Below are 20,240 nucleotides of genomic sequence, written 5' to 3' on the forward strand. Positions count from 1 at the left end.
TCATGGTCCTGACTGCATCCTGCACACTGGGATCCAGGATCTGCTGGTTAATTGAAACATCAAAACAAACAGTCTTTGACATCTGAAACCCCTCCCATCCTCAGCCAGGCGCCTCGGCTGCCCGTGTTCTACACATTCCAGCCTGATTGGTTTAGCTTTTGGCCTGAAGCCCAAAGGGCGTCTGTATAAAACTCCCCATCAGCTGAAAGCCAGAGTCAGAAAGCAAAAGAGACTCACAGTGTGCTAACAGGAAGACTCAACTCTGTCTGAAGTATTGCGTATGAAAGCACTGGAAAATGTGTAAAGGATTAGCTGCCTTACCCCAAACCTGCCTGGAGAGGTGAGACCGGCTTCAGTTACCTCACACATCATCTCCGTGTTTTTCTTAGGTCAAAAGGTTCCATCTGACAAAGGCTAAAGACTTCTTATCTTTACTTTGTGAACAGACCTTTTGACCTCAAATGGCATTACATCTATGTTTTACCGATTTTTATACCAGCTTGAATGTTTGTTGCTTTTATTTTTGTAGTAGTATTTGCAGATTACTCAAGAGTCAGAGAAATGTTACAGTCAAAATAAAACTACTACAACAAAAAGCACCATTAGGTCTGTATATGTTTTTAAAAAATGTGGTGTTAAATGTGTTCTTAAGTCAAATACAAAACAATGAGTAAAACAATGTATATGGCAATGTTATAACTGAATAGATTCTTGAATTTTACTATGAGATTTTTAGTATTTTCTTTTTCTAATATTACAACATTTTCCCTTTCATTACTTTTTACTGTTAGTATGGAACTAAGATTGTTCTAGTTTTAAATTTAATTAATCTGACCACCAACAATCTTAATCTCTGTATATAAACAGAATATACCAGAGTTAAGGTGGAGAAACAAAGATCATGAATGAAACAGTATGGCTGCATCGTTATTAGTCTCATGTCTAAGCCTTCTGTGTTCTGTGGTCCAGGGCTAAGGAGATCAAGTTGAAATTGGGAGTTTTACTGCAGAAGCCGGAAAATGCAATTGACCTCATCATCCCCTACCCTGAGAAGAAGCCGGAAAAGCCACAGAAGTGAGTGTTTTTTCTCAGGAAGATAAATGTCTGAGGAGGTGGGGATATGTGCCTGAGTGTTAACCAGATAACCGATGGTAAAGTGGCAGAGCAGAGCCCAGGACAGGTTCAAGATGTGGAGATGAAAGGACGTTACACCTGTCCAGACTCTGCCTGGAATCTGATTTTACTTTATTATTTGAAAAGACTAAATTAAAGATGAATTATGTATGAAATGTCAAATTGCTTTACTTTTATTTCTTGTTGGTATACACTTATGCAGCATCCTTGAAAGGGAAAGTGTGCAGTTAGGTGTTAGGGTTAACCCTGACCCTGCTTAGTTTTTCTTTTTTACATTGTGGAAATTATCATTTATTTAGAAGGGAAACTTAAAGCAAGTCCTTGAGTTGATTTTGCTGGTAAAACAGATACAGTACATGTCATAAATGAGTTTGATAAAAGCCAAATATTTTCACCTAAACTCAGCTCCACTGAAGCTTTGACGGTCAGTGAACTGAGGTTTTGTTTTATTTTAACAGCACTGTGGTAACATGACTTTACTTTTTGGACTGGATCTGGTGTAACAGTAAGACATCATGTAGCTGTGGAAGGTAAAACCATCCTGCCATTTGTTAAAGCCCCACATCTCAATTATTGCTTATTATTCTCTTAAAAACAGAACAAGTTTATAAAGGCATTTCCTGAATTTCTTGCCCATGTAGTTTTTATTAAATTTTATCCGCTGGATTTAATTTGATTCTGCATATTACTGTGGAAATGTCCCACTCTTCATCCCAGTGCTGTAAAGCAGAAAAGCCAGCCCAGTTTTCAGGAAGTCACTCCCCCTTTACACTACTCAGAATTTCAGCTCAGTGTGAAAATGATCCCACAACTGGTCCAGAAGACGTTGTTTACCAGATGCAGTTCATCATCAGGGGATGGTTTCCAGAAAACGTAGCGTCATTGGGATAAAAGGAGGCATTGCGAGGCTGAAACTGGAAACATACAGCACCTCTGTAGATAAATGTTTATAGCTTGTGTTTGAAGGCTCATACAAATTATGTAGAATACACAATGAAGAAAAATAGACTTGTTTTCATACTGAAATCAGAAATACTGGTTTCCACTGGGAAACAATATGTCAGTGAGCAGCTAAATGAAAAGGGTTTATCAGAGGCTTATTGTTGTTCTCCACATAATTAAACCTTTTTCATTTTTACTGGATTTTCACCTGGCAGTTACATTATCACACTGAACTAAAATCAATTATGTCTCAGTGGCTGAGAATAAACTACCTGCTGAATAAACTGCTGGCTTCACATAACTTCCACGGCTCACCCCAAATTAAACTCTCAATCCTAAGGCAAAAACTGTTTCCCACGGCATGACAGCTAAGTACAAAGTCAAGACAAACTGAGTAAAACTATGCAGTGTTCTAGCTCATATTTTAAAGTGGACCTACCTGACTGAACTGCTGTATTTTGTGTGCAGGCCGACTCCTGAGGAGGCTGCTCAGTGGCGTGAGAGTCTGGACCAAGTACTGAACAACAGCTGTAGGTTTACCTCTCTTTTTTCTAAATCACACACACATACATGTTTGTGTCACATACAGTGGGGACATTGTCTTGACTTGCATCTATTTATTCCCTGAGATTTCCCCTAACCAAAATGATGAGGTAAGATACCTTAGACATAAGAGACCTTCCTCCCTAATCCCTTAACCAAAAATAGGATCTGTGTCCGCATTAAGAGATTTTTTGTCCACACAACGTGATTACAGGGTAACTTTTGGGCTTTAATTGTATATGGAGCCAATCTCAGCTCTCACTGGGTGAGAAGTGGCATTACATGGCCGACACTTAGAGAGCAACAACCACCCACACTCACATGGGCAATTTAGAGTCTCCAGTCAACCTAAGCTGCATGTCTTTGGACTGTGGGAGGAAGCCGGAGTACCCAGAGAGAACCCACACAGATACAGGGAGAACATGCAGACTCCGCACAGAAAGGCCCCGGGTCAGCCCGGGCTCAAACCCGGAACCTTCTTGTTCTGAGATGACAGCTCTAACCACCACACCACTGTGCTGTCCCTGTATAATCATTATTTCAGTCTTAATTAACAGTTTTTCAGACTGAATGGATTTTGTCCTGTGTGTGAAATGACTGATCTAACACCTTGTTTCTGTACAACAGTTGGTGTTTATTAGTATAAGAGCTTTCCTAACATTAGAAAATCTGAGTGTAACATTACTCTAAACAAAAACCTGACTTTACAAAATTTCCTCAAAGATTTAGAACAAATTGTATAATATTATGGTAGCCCTTCCATAAACTCTGCAGCTCTGTTGCCTGCCCCACAAAAGACCACAGGCAGTATCCTTGTTTCCAAAGCTGTGGTTTTCATTATGTAACAGCTGGCACTTTAGTTTAACCATACCCAAAGGAAAAACACGCCATCCCTGAGGTCTGGTCTCTGTCTAGTAGACAGTTAAATCAGGTACCGTACACCTACAGTAGCAGTATATGGGTTTCATAAAAACAAATGCAGCCTGTACTGTGTTGGATATGCATGTGGCCGCAGTGGTTGTTTAACTGGATGATAAAGATGCTGGTGATCAAGTTTGTGATTGTCTTATTGGCACACATCCAGTACACCTACATGGTCTGACAAGATACCACAAAACCAATGTTGTCAAATGATTCTGTATTCTCAAAAAAAAAGATTGCATGTCAAGGAATAGCCTCACAACAAACAAATTAGCCTCCATTGAGCGGTTTGAGTTACTCTACATGACAGCTTACAAAACTTCAGTTGCTTTTCTCAGATTTTCAATCGATATCCAATTTGGATTAAGACCACTGCAAATAGCTGCAATGGGAACATTCAGTCTGTTGTTACATGGTGAAGTCAGTCACCACCATGTGTATCCCCAAAAGAATTTAGCTAAAGTAAAAATAGTTACAAAACCATAATATGCATGAAAGAAGGTTGCACTAAGACAACTGCAGGTGTAGACTGAGAAAATGCAAGCATTACATAGATTCAGACACAGATTCATTTCTATCAGCACATATACCAGGAACCAACCTGTGTTCACCTCACAAAGTGCACAGATGGCTCAAAAGCCAGCAGGACTGATCATCAACTCTAATGGTGAATGGTATTTGGCAGAACATGTAAACTCTCCTGCTAATAAGCTACATAGGATGTCCCTGATCTTCAAAACAGATCCACATACCGATGCTCCTGATGAACAGATACAGTGCAGCTCCATGTGTGGCAAAAGCCCTTTCTAAGTGCCCCCTTCAACACAGTCTAGGGGAGACAGATGCATGTTTGTCCTGTTTTTGCATGTGTGTGTGTGTGTGTGTGTGTGTGAGTGTGTCCGCAGAGGTTGTGATTGTTATGGTAACATCCCAAAGGAGAAGTATAAATGGTTCCACCAGCGCTGATTTATTGCACATTTGCTGCAAGCTGCTGTACCACGATTATTTGTCTACATGAGGTTTTACATTAACATTATTCTTTATGGCTTCTCGGGTGTTAATTCCCATGGGACTCTCACTGAGTTATTGCCCCTCAGATGTATAGCTGCCCCTCCTCCTTCACTTTAAAGGTAAAAGCTGTGTAATTCAATGTACTGTACAGTATATTATGCACAAAAAACGCAAAATACATGGCCTCTGAGAAAAATATTGTACTTGCAGAATAATGCATCTTACTTTCAAGCTTCTGTTTTAATTACAGGAATTTTTCTGTTTCATAATTCAAAAGATTACACAGATTTTCACACTTGTTAAGAGCAGTGAGGTTAATGAAACCTTACAGAAGCTAATTTACACTAATATGAAATTGTGTTGATTGTGTTGCCATGGAAGTAAAATATTATAAAATCATTTACCATAAAAGAGACTACACTTAGTGCTGGGTGTGGCGGCTCTGATGCAAAAACAGTTTGTCATAGGTGCCAGTGTGTGTAGTTCACTTGGTCCTTGTTCTAAAAGTCTGCAGCTTGATTGCAACTCAGTTCTCTTTTGAACTAAAGATTGCAGATAGCAACCTGAGTGTTTATGATCTGCCGCACATGCTGGTTCAGACAATATGGCCATTGTATTAAATTACAATGGTCTTTGTTGAATGAGTGGTTGTTTTTGTCAGACCTTATTTTAGATCCTTACTTGTGCGTTTATATTAGTCCAAATAAATGTTTTGTGTCTATTTTGCCCACTTTGTGATATTTCCAAAAGGCAGTTGTTTGTTTTTGTCAGTTGAATTTTAGTTTAATTATGATGACTAACTGTAGTTTGTAAAGTTTTATAGAAAGCTCTGAATATTTTCACTCCCTTGATGTTGCCCAAAATAAACAGTTTGTCTTATTTGTCCGGAAGGTTTTGGGTAAACTACTACTAACATCTGTGTTTTTCCTTTTGTTTTCCACTACTTCATTTCTGCAAATCATGTAAAAGCCATTTTTGGACATCATGTCTTTCTTAAAATGGTGGCTTCTGGGCCTAGGTGTCTGTTACGTCAAATGCTCCATAATGTCTTTATTCAAACAAAACAGAACTGTTATGTAAAGAACCACAATGGCATCTAGTAATGACATGTAGTAGGTGAAAGGCAGTGGCCTCGCATGGAAAATTATGACAGAAAAGGAGAAAAGTGTTCTTAGCTGTCTCACTGTATCCATGATAAATTAAAAAAAAACTTATTTTAAGTCTTTAATAAAGGACCACATCTTCTCACTAGTTGACAAAGTTGCTGGTACATTTTATAATTTGTAACAGTATAGAATTCTGGTGCCTATTCTTTGTGGTCCATCTTTGCCCAAGCAGAGATAAAAATGAAAACAGTAATTTGTGACATTCACCTGGGAGCCAGATGGTTTTCTCATGGTTATTTCCCTTCATCACAAGAGGAAAAAAATCTGTGAAAACATTTTTATGGACTGATCTGACATTTGACCATTAAAAAAACCTCAACCACACTATTTTGGTATTTACCATCTATATTTTTATTGTGCTCTAAACAGAAGCTCAAACAGTGTTCGTAACAAACTGTTTTGTAACAGAGTAGGTTATTTTCACAGTGCTATATTAGTACATTTACCTAAGTAAAGGATGTGAATACTTCCTCTACTGCTGTTGCTAACATGCAAACTAACATGCTTTAATTAATGTTATATTTATATGCTGTTTTTTAATTATCCTTATACCTCTGTTTATTCTTTAGGGTCAATTCAGTGCTGCAGTCCGGCTCACTCTATTGGCACAGTCACTTGCAATAAAAAAGACCCTTTTTTCATTCTTCTCAGGGTTGTTTGTAGCTGGCAGTTATCATATCATAAAAATCTCATACCGCTGCAACACTAGTGCTTCTGTAACCTCTGCAATAATTGGACAGCATTCATTTGAGCCTTGTTTGAAGTGGTACAGTACTGCCTAGTAGACTGTCAGTGTGACCTGTTATAAAAGTTATTATCAACACTCAACAAAATGCATGACAATGTTCTTAAATAATCACTTGTTGTCCTATATATTTTGTTTATCTGTGTGTCTAACATCCTCCCACTTATGTCTGTAGATGGTCTGGCTGCTTTCCGTAGCTTCCTGCAGTCTGAGTTCAGCGATGAGAACATAGAGTTTTGGATGGCCTGTGAGGACTTCAAGAAGACCAAGAACCCTGTGAAGATGGCTGCCAAGGCCAGGAGGATCTATGAAGACTTCATCCAGTCTGAGGGACCCAGAGAGGTCAGGGACTCCTATAACTCCCCCTGTTTAGAAGCTGAGCTCTACATAGAATTGTTCATTGTGCCTTAAATGATGTGTAACAGTGAGGTTTCGCTTTAATACGAAATCAGAGTTACTGAAACTGATTCACTCCCTATGTGATTACACTCACATAGGGAGTAGGCTAACAGTTAACCACAGCTGTGAAACAGTTTAATGTATGTAGAGTTTCATTTCAGGTCAGATCTGTTTTTAATTGTGCAGGGTTCTACAGTGCATGCACATTCAGTGACAGTGCCCTCTCTACATTGCTGGCAATCGGCTTTTGCTGACAGAGTACAATAATACATTTATATTTTAATTAAAAGCATAAAATACAAAGAGTTTGGGACAAACTAGGTGTCTGTATAATGTGGTGTGAAGGAGTGAGAGTCTTTATCTAATCAGTGAACAAATGTGCAGAGAGGAAACAGTCATGCTTGAGTGTAAACAGATGAGGTTACAGTCAGAGAATGTACTGAGACTCTGCACGTACATAGCGAACAGCACAAGCACAAAAACACACACACAGGTAATAACCGCCCCCACACACGCTTAACACATTTACTGAAGGAAAACCATCTTGGGTTAGGGGTTTGACTTTTACTTTGCCGCAATACAGGGGGGAAATATTGTCCGTCTTGCTGACCTGGTATCTGATGGCTCTAGCTACTACAGATACAGTAGCTTAACAACATTTATCAAGATGTAACATAAGAAATGAAGAGCACACAAACATTTAAAAGACAGAAAATGTTTGTTTGCTTATTTTCTAGTAAATTAATGTGATCTATTGACTGACCAGAATGTGTGATAAATCAAAAATGGACTTTGTCCCATTTTATTATAATACTTGTACTTAAGTCAAGGATTTGGATTTGTTTTGTTTTTCCTTCACACGACCTAAAATTCCGAGAATTTGTGTTCAGTCATGGTTGGTTACTGACTGTTTAAACCAGCTGATGTAAATGTTTGGTCTCTGGTGGGTCTTTTCTGTGGAATAAACTTCCAACACACAGGACAGGATACAGTTTATGTTTTTATTTAATTGGGAATAAACACATGGCTAGTTAAAATAAGCAGCAAGTAATTAAATTAGCACTGTGGGTCTCATCTTGCCTAAAATGGAATTATGGGATTGTGATGCTGCTGGACGATCGGCTTCCTCTTCATCATCACCATATTGCTACATACAGCGGATCAATATGTTTCCCTGTGATGTTTTCATCATCATCCTCACTGTAGTTGTTCCTAACAGCAGCTCCTGTCTTCCTCCCACCACAGGTGAACATTGACCACTTCACCAAGGATGTGACCCTGAGGAACCTGGTGGATCTGTCCCCTGTGACCTTTGACCTGGCCCAGAAGAGGATCTATGGCCTGATGGAGAAAGACTCCTTCGGCCGTTTCCTCCGGTCTGAGCAGTACCAGGAGCTCCTGGTCAACTAAGCTGGAGCAGGAGTCTGAGGAGTTGGAGAGGGGGGTGGGGAAATTTCAAACCGCAGGTAGTTAACATGACAAATTTGAGTATTTGCTAATAAACTATAATAATGACAGCCTGAGAGCCAAACACTTTTATTTTACAAGATATAAACAAAAGCATCAAGGGTGAAAATTTATTTCAAATTTCAGTTTCAAATTTGGCTAAATGGAAATATTGCATTTTGAAATCCCCCCCACCCCCAAAATGAACACATACAAACACATGTTCTTGAACTTCTTCTTTCCAACTCAGGACCTTCAACTGAAAACAATCATTCCTTGCCATTTGAAATATGCAGGTCCTGCCCAGAAGGAGTTCACCTGTCAAAAGCCTGAGACCTCACAAAGCTAGAAATACAAGAACACACACACACACACACACACACACACACACACACACACACACACTTACACTTACATGTGCACGCAGAGTCGATACTGATACAGAGATCAATGTGCTCCTACACTATGAAGAGCACACAACTCCACCTGTTTAATGAGGCCACAAAGTCACTTCTTCTGCTTTTGGATTCATATGCAAAGTATCTTTATGAAATTCCCTATTGAAAACATTCCCTGACTTACACTTGTGCATCCAGGGGTTGTTGTAGCTTTGTCAGCCTCTTCTAGACAGATTTTAGGTTTTGTGTATGTTTGACTCTACTGACTGCCGTGCCGTGCATTCTGTAGCAGTACCAAAATAAGCTTTGCAGGAGTAATGGTTTCACTAGGTGAGAGGAGAAAATTACTTCTTACCAGCTTCATGTTGTCTTCACTGTCAACAAATACCATTTGATACAGATGGGCCTTTGACATACCAACAGTATGGACACAGTCTTAGGCAGCACTGCATTTTGATGCGTAAGTATAAATTGGCTTGTAATACAGGGTAGTCTCTGGTCATTTGGTTGCACTAGACCTGAAATCCACCCACACTCCTGAGGAGACTGATCACTTCATTTCAGTTTCAATTTTATTTGTAAATCAAATCACAGCAAACGTCATCTCAGGACGCTTTAAATAGTAGGTCTAGACCTTACTATTATTATTATTATTATTATTATTATAGAGGAAAATGAGAATTATGGTATATTAATAATCAGCTTTATTCACCTACAGTAGCCAAGCCCTAATATAAAACTGATGTGGTGTACAGTAGGTGGTGACTGTTTTCAATAGAAAGCTATTTTTATTAGCAGGATATACTGCCTAGAGGTCCATCAAAATAAACCTAATTAAAATATGACTAAAGTATTTGCGCTTTTATAATATTAAACAAACAAATCAACCCCAAAGAGATTCACCTTAAATGCACAGAAATATTAAATCCTTTAAAACGAGACATAAAAGAGTGTTGGCCTCCTTTCCTTACTGCCTATATACAAGTCTTAGACAGATTAAGTGCTTTACGGTTTTCCCAAGAACACTCAAAGATATTAGTACCATATTGAGTGCCTGACCTATAGCATTTTCTGCGTGGAGGCGAAGGCCACTGGGAAACATCATATGGGATGACATTTACACTGTTAGCTGTTTTAAATCTATGGATTCTCTGAATAAATTCCAACAAGGACAGATATTTTGTCATCGTTATTAAAAGAACCTATAACCCTCTTCAATGCATGGCTGATGATTATCATTCACCTCTGTGTCTTCTACTCTCTCACACTAACATAGACGGTAGATTTAGACTTTTACCAAGCCCCACTTTTGGTTGCAGTGCATCTTTTTAGAGCCATCCTTGAGAACAGTGCTGGCTAGTTGGCTCAGTGGTCAGGCTCCCTGGCTGCCACTAAACTGCAAGTTGCTAAGATGGGAAAATCAAGTAGGAGGGAATCTCAGAAAAAGAAACGAACAAGCAATGCATTTATACATAGATTTGTTTCCCATGTGGTGTGTACGCATGCCGAACACTGGAGACTGGGCTTGCAGATTTTCAGCACAACAACTGCCCACAGCATACTGCCTTTGAGAGCTATTTTATTATGGTATTTTATTTACAAGTCATGGGGCATTTCATGTTTAAAAGTCGCATTAAGGAAACAGTGGCACTGCAGTCAGACAAATACACACAAAACAGTCACATCTGACAAGCCCAGTGTTTTGTGTGCTTTTCATGTTCTTTTCCAGATTACCACTTTCCACCACATTATTATTATTCACTATCACATACTGTAACAAAATCCTGGTATTCGGCTGACTTACACTAAACCGAGGCAGGCTGATGAGATGTTGGATTTGGGGTTGGTGTGCAATGTTAAGGTGTTCTGCATATACACATTTAGTTAAATGTATCATAACGTGTGATTGTATTTACTGTACTCTTTAATGCTTTTATATATTAAACCAAAGCATATATGTTAACCAACACAGCAATATTATCTAGATACTCAGCATTGTATATGTCTTTATTGTTCCCACTGCAAATAGATCAGGTCAGGAGTGATACATGTTGACTTGACTTTATTACTCAAAAAAGAAGCAATCTTTCATTGTAATGACCAAAAAAAGCCCCCAAAAATCTAACTTAAAGACAAAGTAATTTTAAACAGCATTGACAGAGGTTCGCTGTGACACAGTTGGGCCAGTCTGGTGTCAAAACCTGAATTATCACAAGTTAACATCACTAAAAAGTCAATGAGGACTTTGACAGTGCTGAGTATGCATTATTTTATGTAGCCCTGCATGTACGTTTTGGAGTTGACCACATAAAAATATATATGCATACAACTCTTGAAGATGTATTTATTTTTATGTGTAAATATTACTTTTTACCAGCAACTGTGTCTAAGCTATTCTTAAATACAACATGAAATCCGTGATTCTTTGAATGGAGCGCTGGCAAGAAATCTTCCCAGTCTTTATACTGTTATAAATGAGAAAACATCTGACTTTCAATTGTCACTGTTGTTCTTCTTTAGACACCTATTTATATTGTGTATGGACAAAAGCAGCTCATGAATCGGTTCTATAAGAGGGTACTGGAAAAGTAAAACATGCTCAGAGAACTCATACCAGCAGACTCCACAAAATTCTCCCATTTTCTTATTTAATTAAATGAAAAAAAATTGTATCGTTAATTTTAATTTGTCAAATTATTTGGCTCATTACTTCCTTCAGCAGCAACTTGTGTGTGTAGTGCTAATTAGCTAATCTTAGATTTTACCTGAAAAAACCTGTTAGCTTTTTCATTATGAGCACGTTAGCATGTCTGTACAGCCGCAGAGGGCTGCTAGCACGACTGTAGAATCTTAATCTTCTTCATATGTAAATTCTCTCCTAGTTTGCATATCCCAGTTGTTGCAGTCACTGACATGACCAACTGCCTCTGTGACACATGGTGTAATGCATGTGACATTCACGTTTTTATCCACAAGATCCCTGCTCATTTATTTAAGTGGTCCAACCAGCCAGTAAAAGCTGCTAGTGCAGTGATGACACGACCTCTCACTGACCTCCCAAAATGTACTGGGAGCTCATCCAAATATGTCGCAACAAATCAGGTGTAAACTGAATAAGTAACAAGGTAAACATGTTTTGCTAAACATTTGCTGGGGGCCCAGGGTTTAACCTTTCTCCATATTTCAATGCAAAATTCTAAAGGACTGAGGTTTGTGACTAACAGAGGAACTGGACTGAAAACCAAAGGCAACATCTCTCAAACTCTCAAAGGAAGAGAGCTTTAAGTAAACAGATCAGTATATAAATCTGTCCCCTCTTAATTCCTTCTCAGATTGAATTATTTAAAAGAACAAAGCAGCATTTGAAGACTACTCTGCTAAAAATATCAGTGAAAAGTGAAAAACTGTGGAAACAGCTGGCTGCCAACACGAACAATATCAGAGGTTTGCATAGATGCATCCGTTACCACCGCAGTTCCAAGAGATAGAAAGGGTCAGATGGTCGCTAAACAAGGTAAGTGACTTTTCTGACTGTTTTCCTTGTGTTTAACTGTTTCGACATGTACAGATGTGATTAAATGAGCACACATCATAAGCCCTAGAGCTCTAAAATTATGTAACGTAACAGATTTAAACAGACAAAAATATAAATACCATTACTAAGAGTTTAGGGCTTTACTTGCAACATATGAATCTGCTTTTTGAATTTCAACTGTTATGTGACCTGATTTTCCTCCAAACGTGTCACAAAACGAAGAAGAATTTCATTCTGACAGGATTGTGTGGAAAGTCTTCTTAATAAAGTTGTCAAATAATGATTTCTTTTTTTCTGCTTTTTCAGCAGCAGTGATTAGACATCTCAGCACAAACAGACCTGCAGACATTTTCAGATTTGCCTTCTGACTTCAGATAGGAAAACATACATTATAACATGGGTTTAATGAGGCCGTCTCTTTTAGTGATTCAGCGTCAAACTCCGACCAGTAGTACGTCTCTGTAGAAAGTTCTACAGATGTTGCCGTCTAGACTTTGGAAAAGCTGATTTTTAACTTTGAGCCTAAAATAGTCTGTGTTGATTTATTAAGGCCATAAAATTATACAGTGATGTTTATGCTTACTCAAGCTTCATTACAGAGAGAGGGTGTGGGTGTTGCATGATCAGCGAGCAAGCACGAAGCCGGATGCACACTTAATTCCTCATTAAAGATGACTGACAAAAGTGTGGCAAAGAGTTCTCATAGCTTCAGGGCTTTTTATACACAATTTGTTGTCATGTGCGATAAAATAATGGAGCATTTTGTAATTCCCTCAGTGATATCTGTGGCTGGTAGATCCAGTGCTGAGAAAGCTACACCCCACAGGGTTTCTATGGGTTTAGCTACACCCACAAGTTGATCTAGGTCCAAGTGGCTTGAGCTGTGAGCAGAACTCCCAACACACAAGCTAATGCTGCCCTCACATGATGATGTTTCTCTGACCTGGGGAGTGCCTATCATGCTTGGCACTCAGCTTTAGGTTGTGAGAATGCAGCTTCTCGGTGACTGGCAACAAAAAGAGACATTTACTTGTTCATGATTTAAAACTGGTGAATAAGTGTTTGCATTGTTGCATCTCTGACTGTTTTAAAATACATCAGATGCTCAGCCAGTCCAGTGACGTCTACAGCTCAGATTCAGTCTGATGTTGCAAAGGTACTTTATTTAATCGCTTTTTTACATGAACTGTTTTCCACTCAACAGTGGTGCAAGAAGTACAAGCCTGACATAAGCAAATATTTGACAGCACCAAAAAGCCTCCTCAACTTGATGAAGTGTGGAAAGCTTGGGATGAGGTAACACGTGTGTAAACACAGTTTCACCGGTCCTCTGAGAACCACTGCAAAAAGCTTTTCTTCCATGTCAGGCAGAGGAGGAAGAAGAAGCCTATGTAAATTTGTGGAACAACTCTGGGACCCCATCAGAGGATCTGGCAGCTTCAAAAACACAATATGGGTCTACTACAAGTATGAAAGGTATCCAGGTCAGCAAGTCTCTAGGAGTTTCATTTAGGTCTTTTTTTTTTATCCCGATAAGTTATCCCGAGGTGAACTTAATAAACATTTTACTGGTAAGTGAAAATTAATCAAAACAAAATACAGCTGTGCTCATCTTCAGAGTAGGAAAAAGTGTTCATTTTCCAGTAAACTGTGGCTGTGGATGGAGAAATAGTCAGTGAGGAGAGTGACAATAAGCAAAGCACAGCAGCAGAGGAGGGACAAGGACATCAACATCAGGGACATTAGCAACAAGGACATCATCCATTCTCCACTTTGTACAAATATAACATGCTTATTTTTCTACAATGCAGGAAGAGCTGCACACTCATACACTTTTACAGCATTTGCTATTCTCAACTTCCTAAAGAAAGTAGTTTATATGTTCACACTGTGTCTTAACCAGCGCATACTGTGGGCCATTGCTGCTATATGAAATGGTAAAAATAAAGACAATAGATTATTATTTAAGGAGTGGGGTAAGAGATGTGGAGTGCCTGGGCACAGATATTTATTTTATGTTAACATCAAACAATGAGAAAACTAAACAAATAACTTAGCAAACTAAATATCATCAGTATGGACTTGTCAGCTGATGAACAGGATGACCTCCTGACAGCCTCACCCTAGTCCTTCTACTGCATGTTTGGGTGAAGGCTTGCCATATTAACCCCAACCAGCTGGTGAGGAGAGGAAGTGAACCAGAAACACTCTGCACTGGTGTTGCCCTACATAATCACAGTCTAATCAAGAGCCACTAAAAGGAAGTGCTCCTGCTGGAGAATGAATCACAGAAGTCTAATTATAATCATATAAATATAAGCTCAGGAAATATTGGTTGGATAGAGTTGTGTTGAGTGTGGAGCGCCTTTGCAGCTGAATGGTTACCCCACATACAACTTAACTGCAATGTCCCCAGTTTGAGTCCAGGGACCTTTTTTGTATGTACTACCCTCCCCATGTTCCTGTCTGCATCTTTGCAACATGTTTTAAATAAGGGCAACATGCCAAAAACCTGAGCATATAAATGTGTGTTTTATAGTACATTCTGATGTTATTATCATTTTGCATTAACAGGAAGCCAACACATAATGCAGCTCAGCATCATGTGCCCACAGTGATGGATGGTTCCTGCAGTGGAGAGCATGGCCCACAGTTTATCGCTTCACTCCTACGTTACCCTGATGGTTTAAATGAAGGGCACTGTGCAGCTGTGATTCTGATGTAATGTGGGAGGACACTCTGCAGTGAAGTGCACAAGGGCTTTTATTTTCCAGATCTTGTCATCTCTCACCTGTCCACCAGCCGCCCTCAGTTTGTCTCACTGGCCATCACACCTGCTCCTTATCAGCCAATCATCCCCTGGCCTGCTGCCAGTCGGCCCAGCTGCTCCCCGTTTCTTAATCAAGCTTCCTGTATATATATATAAACACACTAACTCATTCAATAGACTTTGCTGGATGCTTAAGACTTCTCAAATGTTGAAGCCAGTGCTGTTGCCTTGCCTGCCTGCATACAAAGTCATTATGTGTGGCATCCATTACTGAACCATTGATTAAAAGCATGTCTTGTGTAAACATCGCCCTGTGATTTCTTTAGGCTGTTTATGATACTTTTGATTTTATTTGCTAGCAGTTTTGATGAGGAGAAGAAATCATTATGCATCGCTATTGCCAAAGGCAAAAAGAGCAGCGCTGTCACACAAGCTTTTGGATGTAAGTCACAAGAAGTGCATGGCACGACAGTGGCAGCACAGTAAGGACAGAAACACAGATTTCACCCAGAGGTACAGACTCTGATTCTAAGCCAGCATAGTTACATTGTTGTCCCATCAATTGTTAATGAAGACATTAATGCTGCTCCCTCACATGTGTCAAATAGGCTTCAAGGTTGTCACAGTCCTCCTATTTAAACCTTATACAGATGTGTACAACAGCACACACATCAGTACAACACAACAACTGAAAACAGACACCCTGTGAGATGAGTCATTTCAGCCCTTTATTGTCCAAAGCGCTCCAACAAACCAGAGATCCAGACATACAGCCCCAGGGATGTGTGTAGCATGTGTACTGAGTGCACCTGCGTGTTTGTGTGGTAAAGATAAATGGCTTTGCACATGCATGTGTCTGCGTGTACGTGCTTCCTTGCATGCATGATCACATCAGAGCACCAGATCCTCCTGTCACATTTTAATTAGCAGAATCACAGCTGCTCGGCGTTAGGAAGTCAGGAGGGAACATGCAGTGATAAGTAGGTTGATGCTGAATGAAGCTGTGAATGTCTGAGTCTGAACTTGAACAGATTCTGTCTAGTGATACAGCCGCAGACAGAGAAAAGTACACAAACATGTCTTGTATAAAACAACTCCTACATGAGACGCTGTTGATAAATATGTTTGTCTTTTACAAAATTGAACTGTAAGCTCCTGTAACGCACTGTGTGGTCAATACTGGGAAATCCCTCTGCACACTGGGCAAGTGGTTAATCGATTCCTGGAGACTGTCATTTCTCCTTTACTGCGAGGTGTTTCCTGTTGAAATGGGATGATTGGGTGTGTTGTCACAGTGAAAACCAGTGAGATGTTAATTATGAAGAACGAGGCATTTTTGGTACTAGTCTGTTTTCTTCTTTCTCACCTCCTGATCAATAAAGCTACTATTTTATGAAATATGCAGTATGGCCTTTTGTTGTGTGATTTAGAACTTTTGTTCTTTGTCCCAAAGCCTTCTGATGTTAGTTAAGGCTTGGTTGTTATTCAAAGAAAGCTTCTGCCTTAATAGGCTGCAGAAAGCTCAGACAGTAGAAAACGATTAAGGTTTATTGCCTGACCAACAATGTTCTCTTTTCATCTCACTGTTTGCTTGACATGTTGCTCATTAGTGCCTTGTGGGTAAAACCTGGGTGCAGTGTGTGTGTGTCCTTCTCTCCCACTGCAGGCGTCCTTTTTGGAAAGTAGTTCCTCGTTTATTTTATGCGCCTTACAACATTCACACACCATCCTCACACTGCACACACACCCTACACTACTGATACCACTAATGTACACATCTGTCTATGCGCCTAATTCAGTTATGTTTGTTAAATAGATTACATTATCCAATCTTTGAACCAGTGTTTCTCCAATTTAGTCAGACCACTGCTGATGCCACAGCAGCAGTGAATGATAATGAAAGGTTTGCCACTAGCATGCCTTGATAGTTTGATGTCAATTCACTCAACTGTAAACTGAAGCTGTTTTTCCTTACTGATTTACTGTGCATATGACAATAAACACTTGACCTTGTATGGAAAACTAAGGCAAACATATGCTGTATTATTCTCTCCTAGATTTTGAAACAAAGTAGATGATGAACAAGCTCTGGTTTTTAAGGTCTGCTTTTTTAACACCAACTTCAGCAGGTTATGGGTTAGTTGGCATTACTTACTTTCCAAGCCATTTCTTTCCACTTCTCTTTCCTTTTAAATAATTTATAAAGACTGTGCAACATTTTAACTTGAGACAAATTTTTGGCAAAGTCAACAGGTTTTTTCCTTACTCATTTGCATTAGCTGAAACTACAGCCAAACGCTTATCCATGTGCATTTGTTGGCTCAGAGTATGATCACTTAAATATGCAGAATTAGCTTTTATTGTCAATCTTTATACTGGGGATTAGTATTCAAAACAAGCTGATGCACAGTGTTCACACCCTGCTGGCAGGAACAAGAGGTTCAATAATGATTCAGTTTAGATGCAGTGGCATGACAGGCTTCAAACTGTGTGCAATGTCTGCAAAGATGAAAATCAGACACACTTCACTGCTCACAGAAGTTAATTTCACTCTAGACGAGGAGGTCAGTTCTGCAAATAGAATGAATGTGCTTGCTAAAAGTCAAACATTCTCTCTTGTGTGAGAGATTTCCAACATGTTTCACTCACTTTTGTTAAGATGTGTTCTTTCATTATAGGACGTGACTGCCCTCAACGGGAATGTTTACATTACCGGAACAAGAGACCTATGCTGTCTCGCCAATAATGAGCGTCCTCTGATGGTTTTAACCATTCAGGTCAAAACAGGAAGATGTATGACACGTTCTGACCTGGATGAGTGCACAAAGCATCCGACTTCAGTGGTGCAAACTAGATTTCATGTCCTGTCTCTAATCAGCACTTTCTTTTAACCATGAAGCAGCACCAATCAATATGTTTTATGTTAATTAATCAAATGAGTACACGTACTGTAATGAGAGAGGAGTCATTTGTAGTTATAGAACAAACCCTGAGAAAGTAACCAACAAGCTCTTGGTTTCCATCAGAGCATTCTACAGTTTTTTAAAACATTGTTTTAATTTCGTGGCCTGAAACTTTACTGTTTCGATTCGATTGCATCATTCTTATCAAACTTGTTTCCACCCTGCTTTCAGTGAAAAAGCTCTCATTAATCCCACATACATTACCTGCCTAGCAGCAAACAATAGACAAAAAAGTGAGGAAATGAAAAATGTGGAGCATTTTGCAGTTAAAGCGACAAATTTCACCTCTGAGTTGCTGGAGGTCAAAACAGAACTAAAGAACATGGCCACTGGATACACAAATACAAAGTTTTGGTAACACACTGGCCATGAAAATGTTGAAATGTAATAGTCAATGGCCAGAAATAAATAAATCAATAGGTGCAGCTTTAAGCACAGTGCTTAGTGGCCATATGGGAGTGGACTGATAAACCAGTGTTGGTGTTAAAACCTGAAATTAAACACAAAATTCATCATAATAAATTCAACTGTTGTAGGTCCAAACTCCAAAATATGGATGTTTTTGCCCACGTTGTAGCTGCTGGCCCCCTCACACAGTCCTCCAAACTAATCCTACACTCTGATTCATTCTGGATGACAGATAAGAATCTACGCCAGCACACCAGCCCCAGTAGATTTATCTCTTTCTGGTCGACTCCTGTGTTTAAGCCTCTGAATCCAAGCATACTCAGGCTGACATATGGCAGTATGTCAGAGTGAAATACAAACATGTGTCTTTGCAGACATGAGGATATGTGTGTGTGTGTGTGTGTGTGTGTGTGTGTGTGTGTGTGTGTGTGTATTCCATTTCATGGTGCTTCCTCAGGAGGAATTTAACTAAAAATTGTACGAGTGTCACTGCAGTTGTGTTGTTAAAGGGTAAATGAATCAGCAACACAAAAAAAATAGCAATATCAGCTCAGCATGCTCTGGATGCTTTCAAAAATGAACCTATTTTAGGCCTGCATGGAAAAACGTCTGGAGTACTATTCACTTTGAAGCGCCTGTATAAGGGCCTGTTGTTGAACTTGTACAGATTCTGCTATCTACACTGTTTTTTGGCCTAATTTTGTACCCTTACTAAGCAGCAAAGCAGGCAGACAGAATTAACTGAAAGTAAATATTCACCATATTTGCCCACTTAAAGATATGCAGAAGACTAATTTTAACTGAGCTTATTTACTGTATAGTGCGTCATGGTCCCAAATGTGTTGCCCTTAAATAGGCATGGAGTTTGTCTGTGAGTGTGATTACAGCTGGAGTAAACAGCTTTAACTTCACTGAGGTAGACTGAAACAAATAGGTCTAGTGGGAAAACCGGTCTTAGACACAAAGGAGACCTAAACTCTGATGACAAATCAGTCATTAGGATTTGAAAGACTGGAAGCTGGGTTTGAAGCGTGAACTGTAGATTTGTCTTCTAAATCAAAATCTTCTCTTGGGATGCCTGACACTGCTGAGAAGGATGTGAAGATGAGGATGTTAAAAACACTGACAACTAACCTGCTTTGGGACTTAATGGGCTCAGCCACCCAGCCTGTTGACAGGCATGATGCCACACGTTTTTTTTGGGCCAACATCCAGCCATTTAAAACAGTAGTTCTACTCAACAAAACAGGTCTGTAGTCTTTCATTATGCGTTGATGAAATAATGCTGTAATCTTGATGTGAAAAGCCTACTCTCGTTTGTCAGTGTCTTTTGACGATTATTAGATCATAGTGTGAGATTCTGGTGTTGTAATCGTTTATCATCTGCAGACATTACGCAATCACCACCGGATATTGCAAAACCTATGCTAGTTCTCCTGATTATAAATCAAAAACAAATCAAATCAAATTTTATTTGTATAGTGCCAAATCACAACAAAAGTCATCTCAGGACACTTTACAAAGTAAGGTCTAGACCTTACTGTTATCAATTTTATTACATAGGGAAAACCCAACAAATCCCCCTTGAGCAAGCACTTGGCGACAGTGGGGAGGAAAAACTCCCTTTAACGGAAGAAACCTCCAACAGACCCCAGCTCTTGGTGGGCGGCCTTCTGCCTCGACCGGTTGGGGTGAATGGATAGAGGAGAGACAAAAGAAGAAAAGCAACAAGACACAACAATCAAACACTGATCAGGTCGATGTGGCTGGTGACTGCTCGTCAGAGACGTAGAGCTCCAGGGCCAGGGCAACCTGCAGAAAGGTACAGGGAGAGAGAGAGGACACACTACGGGAGAGAG

The 20,240-nt window shown here is 39.5% G+C and overlaps 1 protein-coding gene across 1 annotated transcript; it reads left to right on the plus strand.

Annotated features, from left to right (window-relative positions):
• Nucleotides 1-227: 227 nt before the first annotated feature.
• On the plus strand, nt 228-9,374 carry rgs5a (regulator of G protein signaling 5a). The gene is made up of 5 exons (XM_020601960.1): nt 228-340; nt 970-1,074; nt 2,545-2,606; nt 6,638-6,804; nt 8,107-9,374. The coding sequence occupies exons 1-5, from the start codon at nt 297-299 to the stop codon at nt 8,269-8,271; spliced, it is 543 nt and encodes a 180-aa protein (XP_020457616.1). The 5' UTR covers nt 228-296; the 3' UTR covers nt 8,272-9,374.
• The last annotated feature ends 10,866 nt before the right edge of the window (nt 9,375-20,240 follow it).

Source organism: Monopterus albus, unplaced genomic scaffold, assembly GCF_001952655.1.
Source record: "Monopterus albus unplaced genomic scaffold, M_albus_1.0 scaffold53.1, whole genome shotgun sequence".
NCBI lineage: Eukaryota > Metazoa > Chordata > Actinopteri > Synbranchiformes > Synbranchidae > Monopterus > Monopterus albus.

What these genes read in the sequence shown, in the direction of transcription:
- rgs5a (XM_020601960.1), top strand. Translation starts at nt 297, where the DNA reads ATGTGTAAAGGATTAGCTGCCTTACCCCAAACCTGCCTGGAGAG. An exon ending in CCCCAAACCTGCCTGGAGAG is followed by an intron (nt 341 to 969) that starts GTGAGACCGGCT and finishes TCTGTGGTCCAG; the next exon opens with GGCTAAGGAGATCAAGTTGA. An exon ending in AAGCCGGAAAAGCCACAGAA is followed by an intron (nt 1,075 to 2,544) that starts GTGAGTGTTTTT and finishes TTTTGTGTGCAG; the next exon opens with GCCGACTCCTGAGGAGGCTG.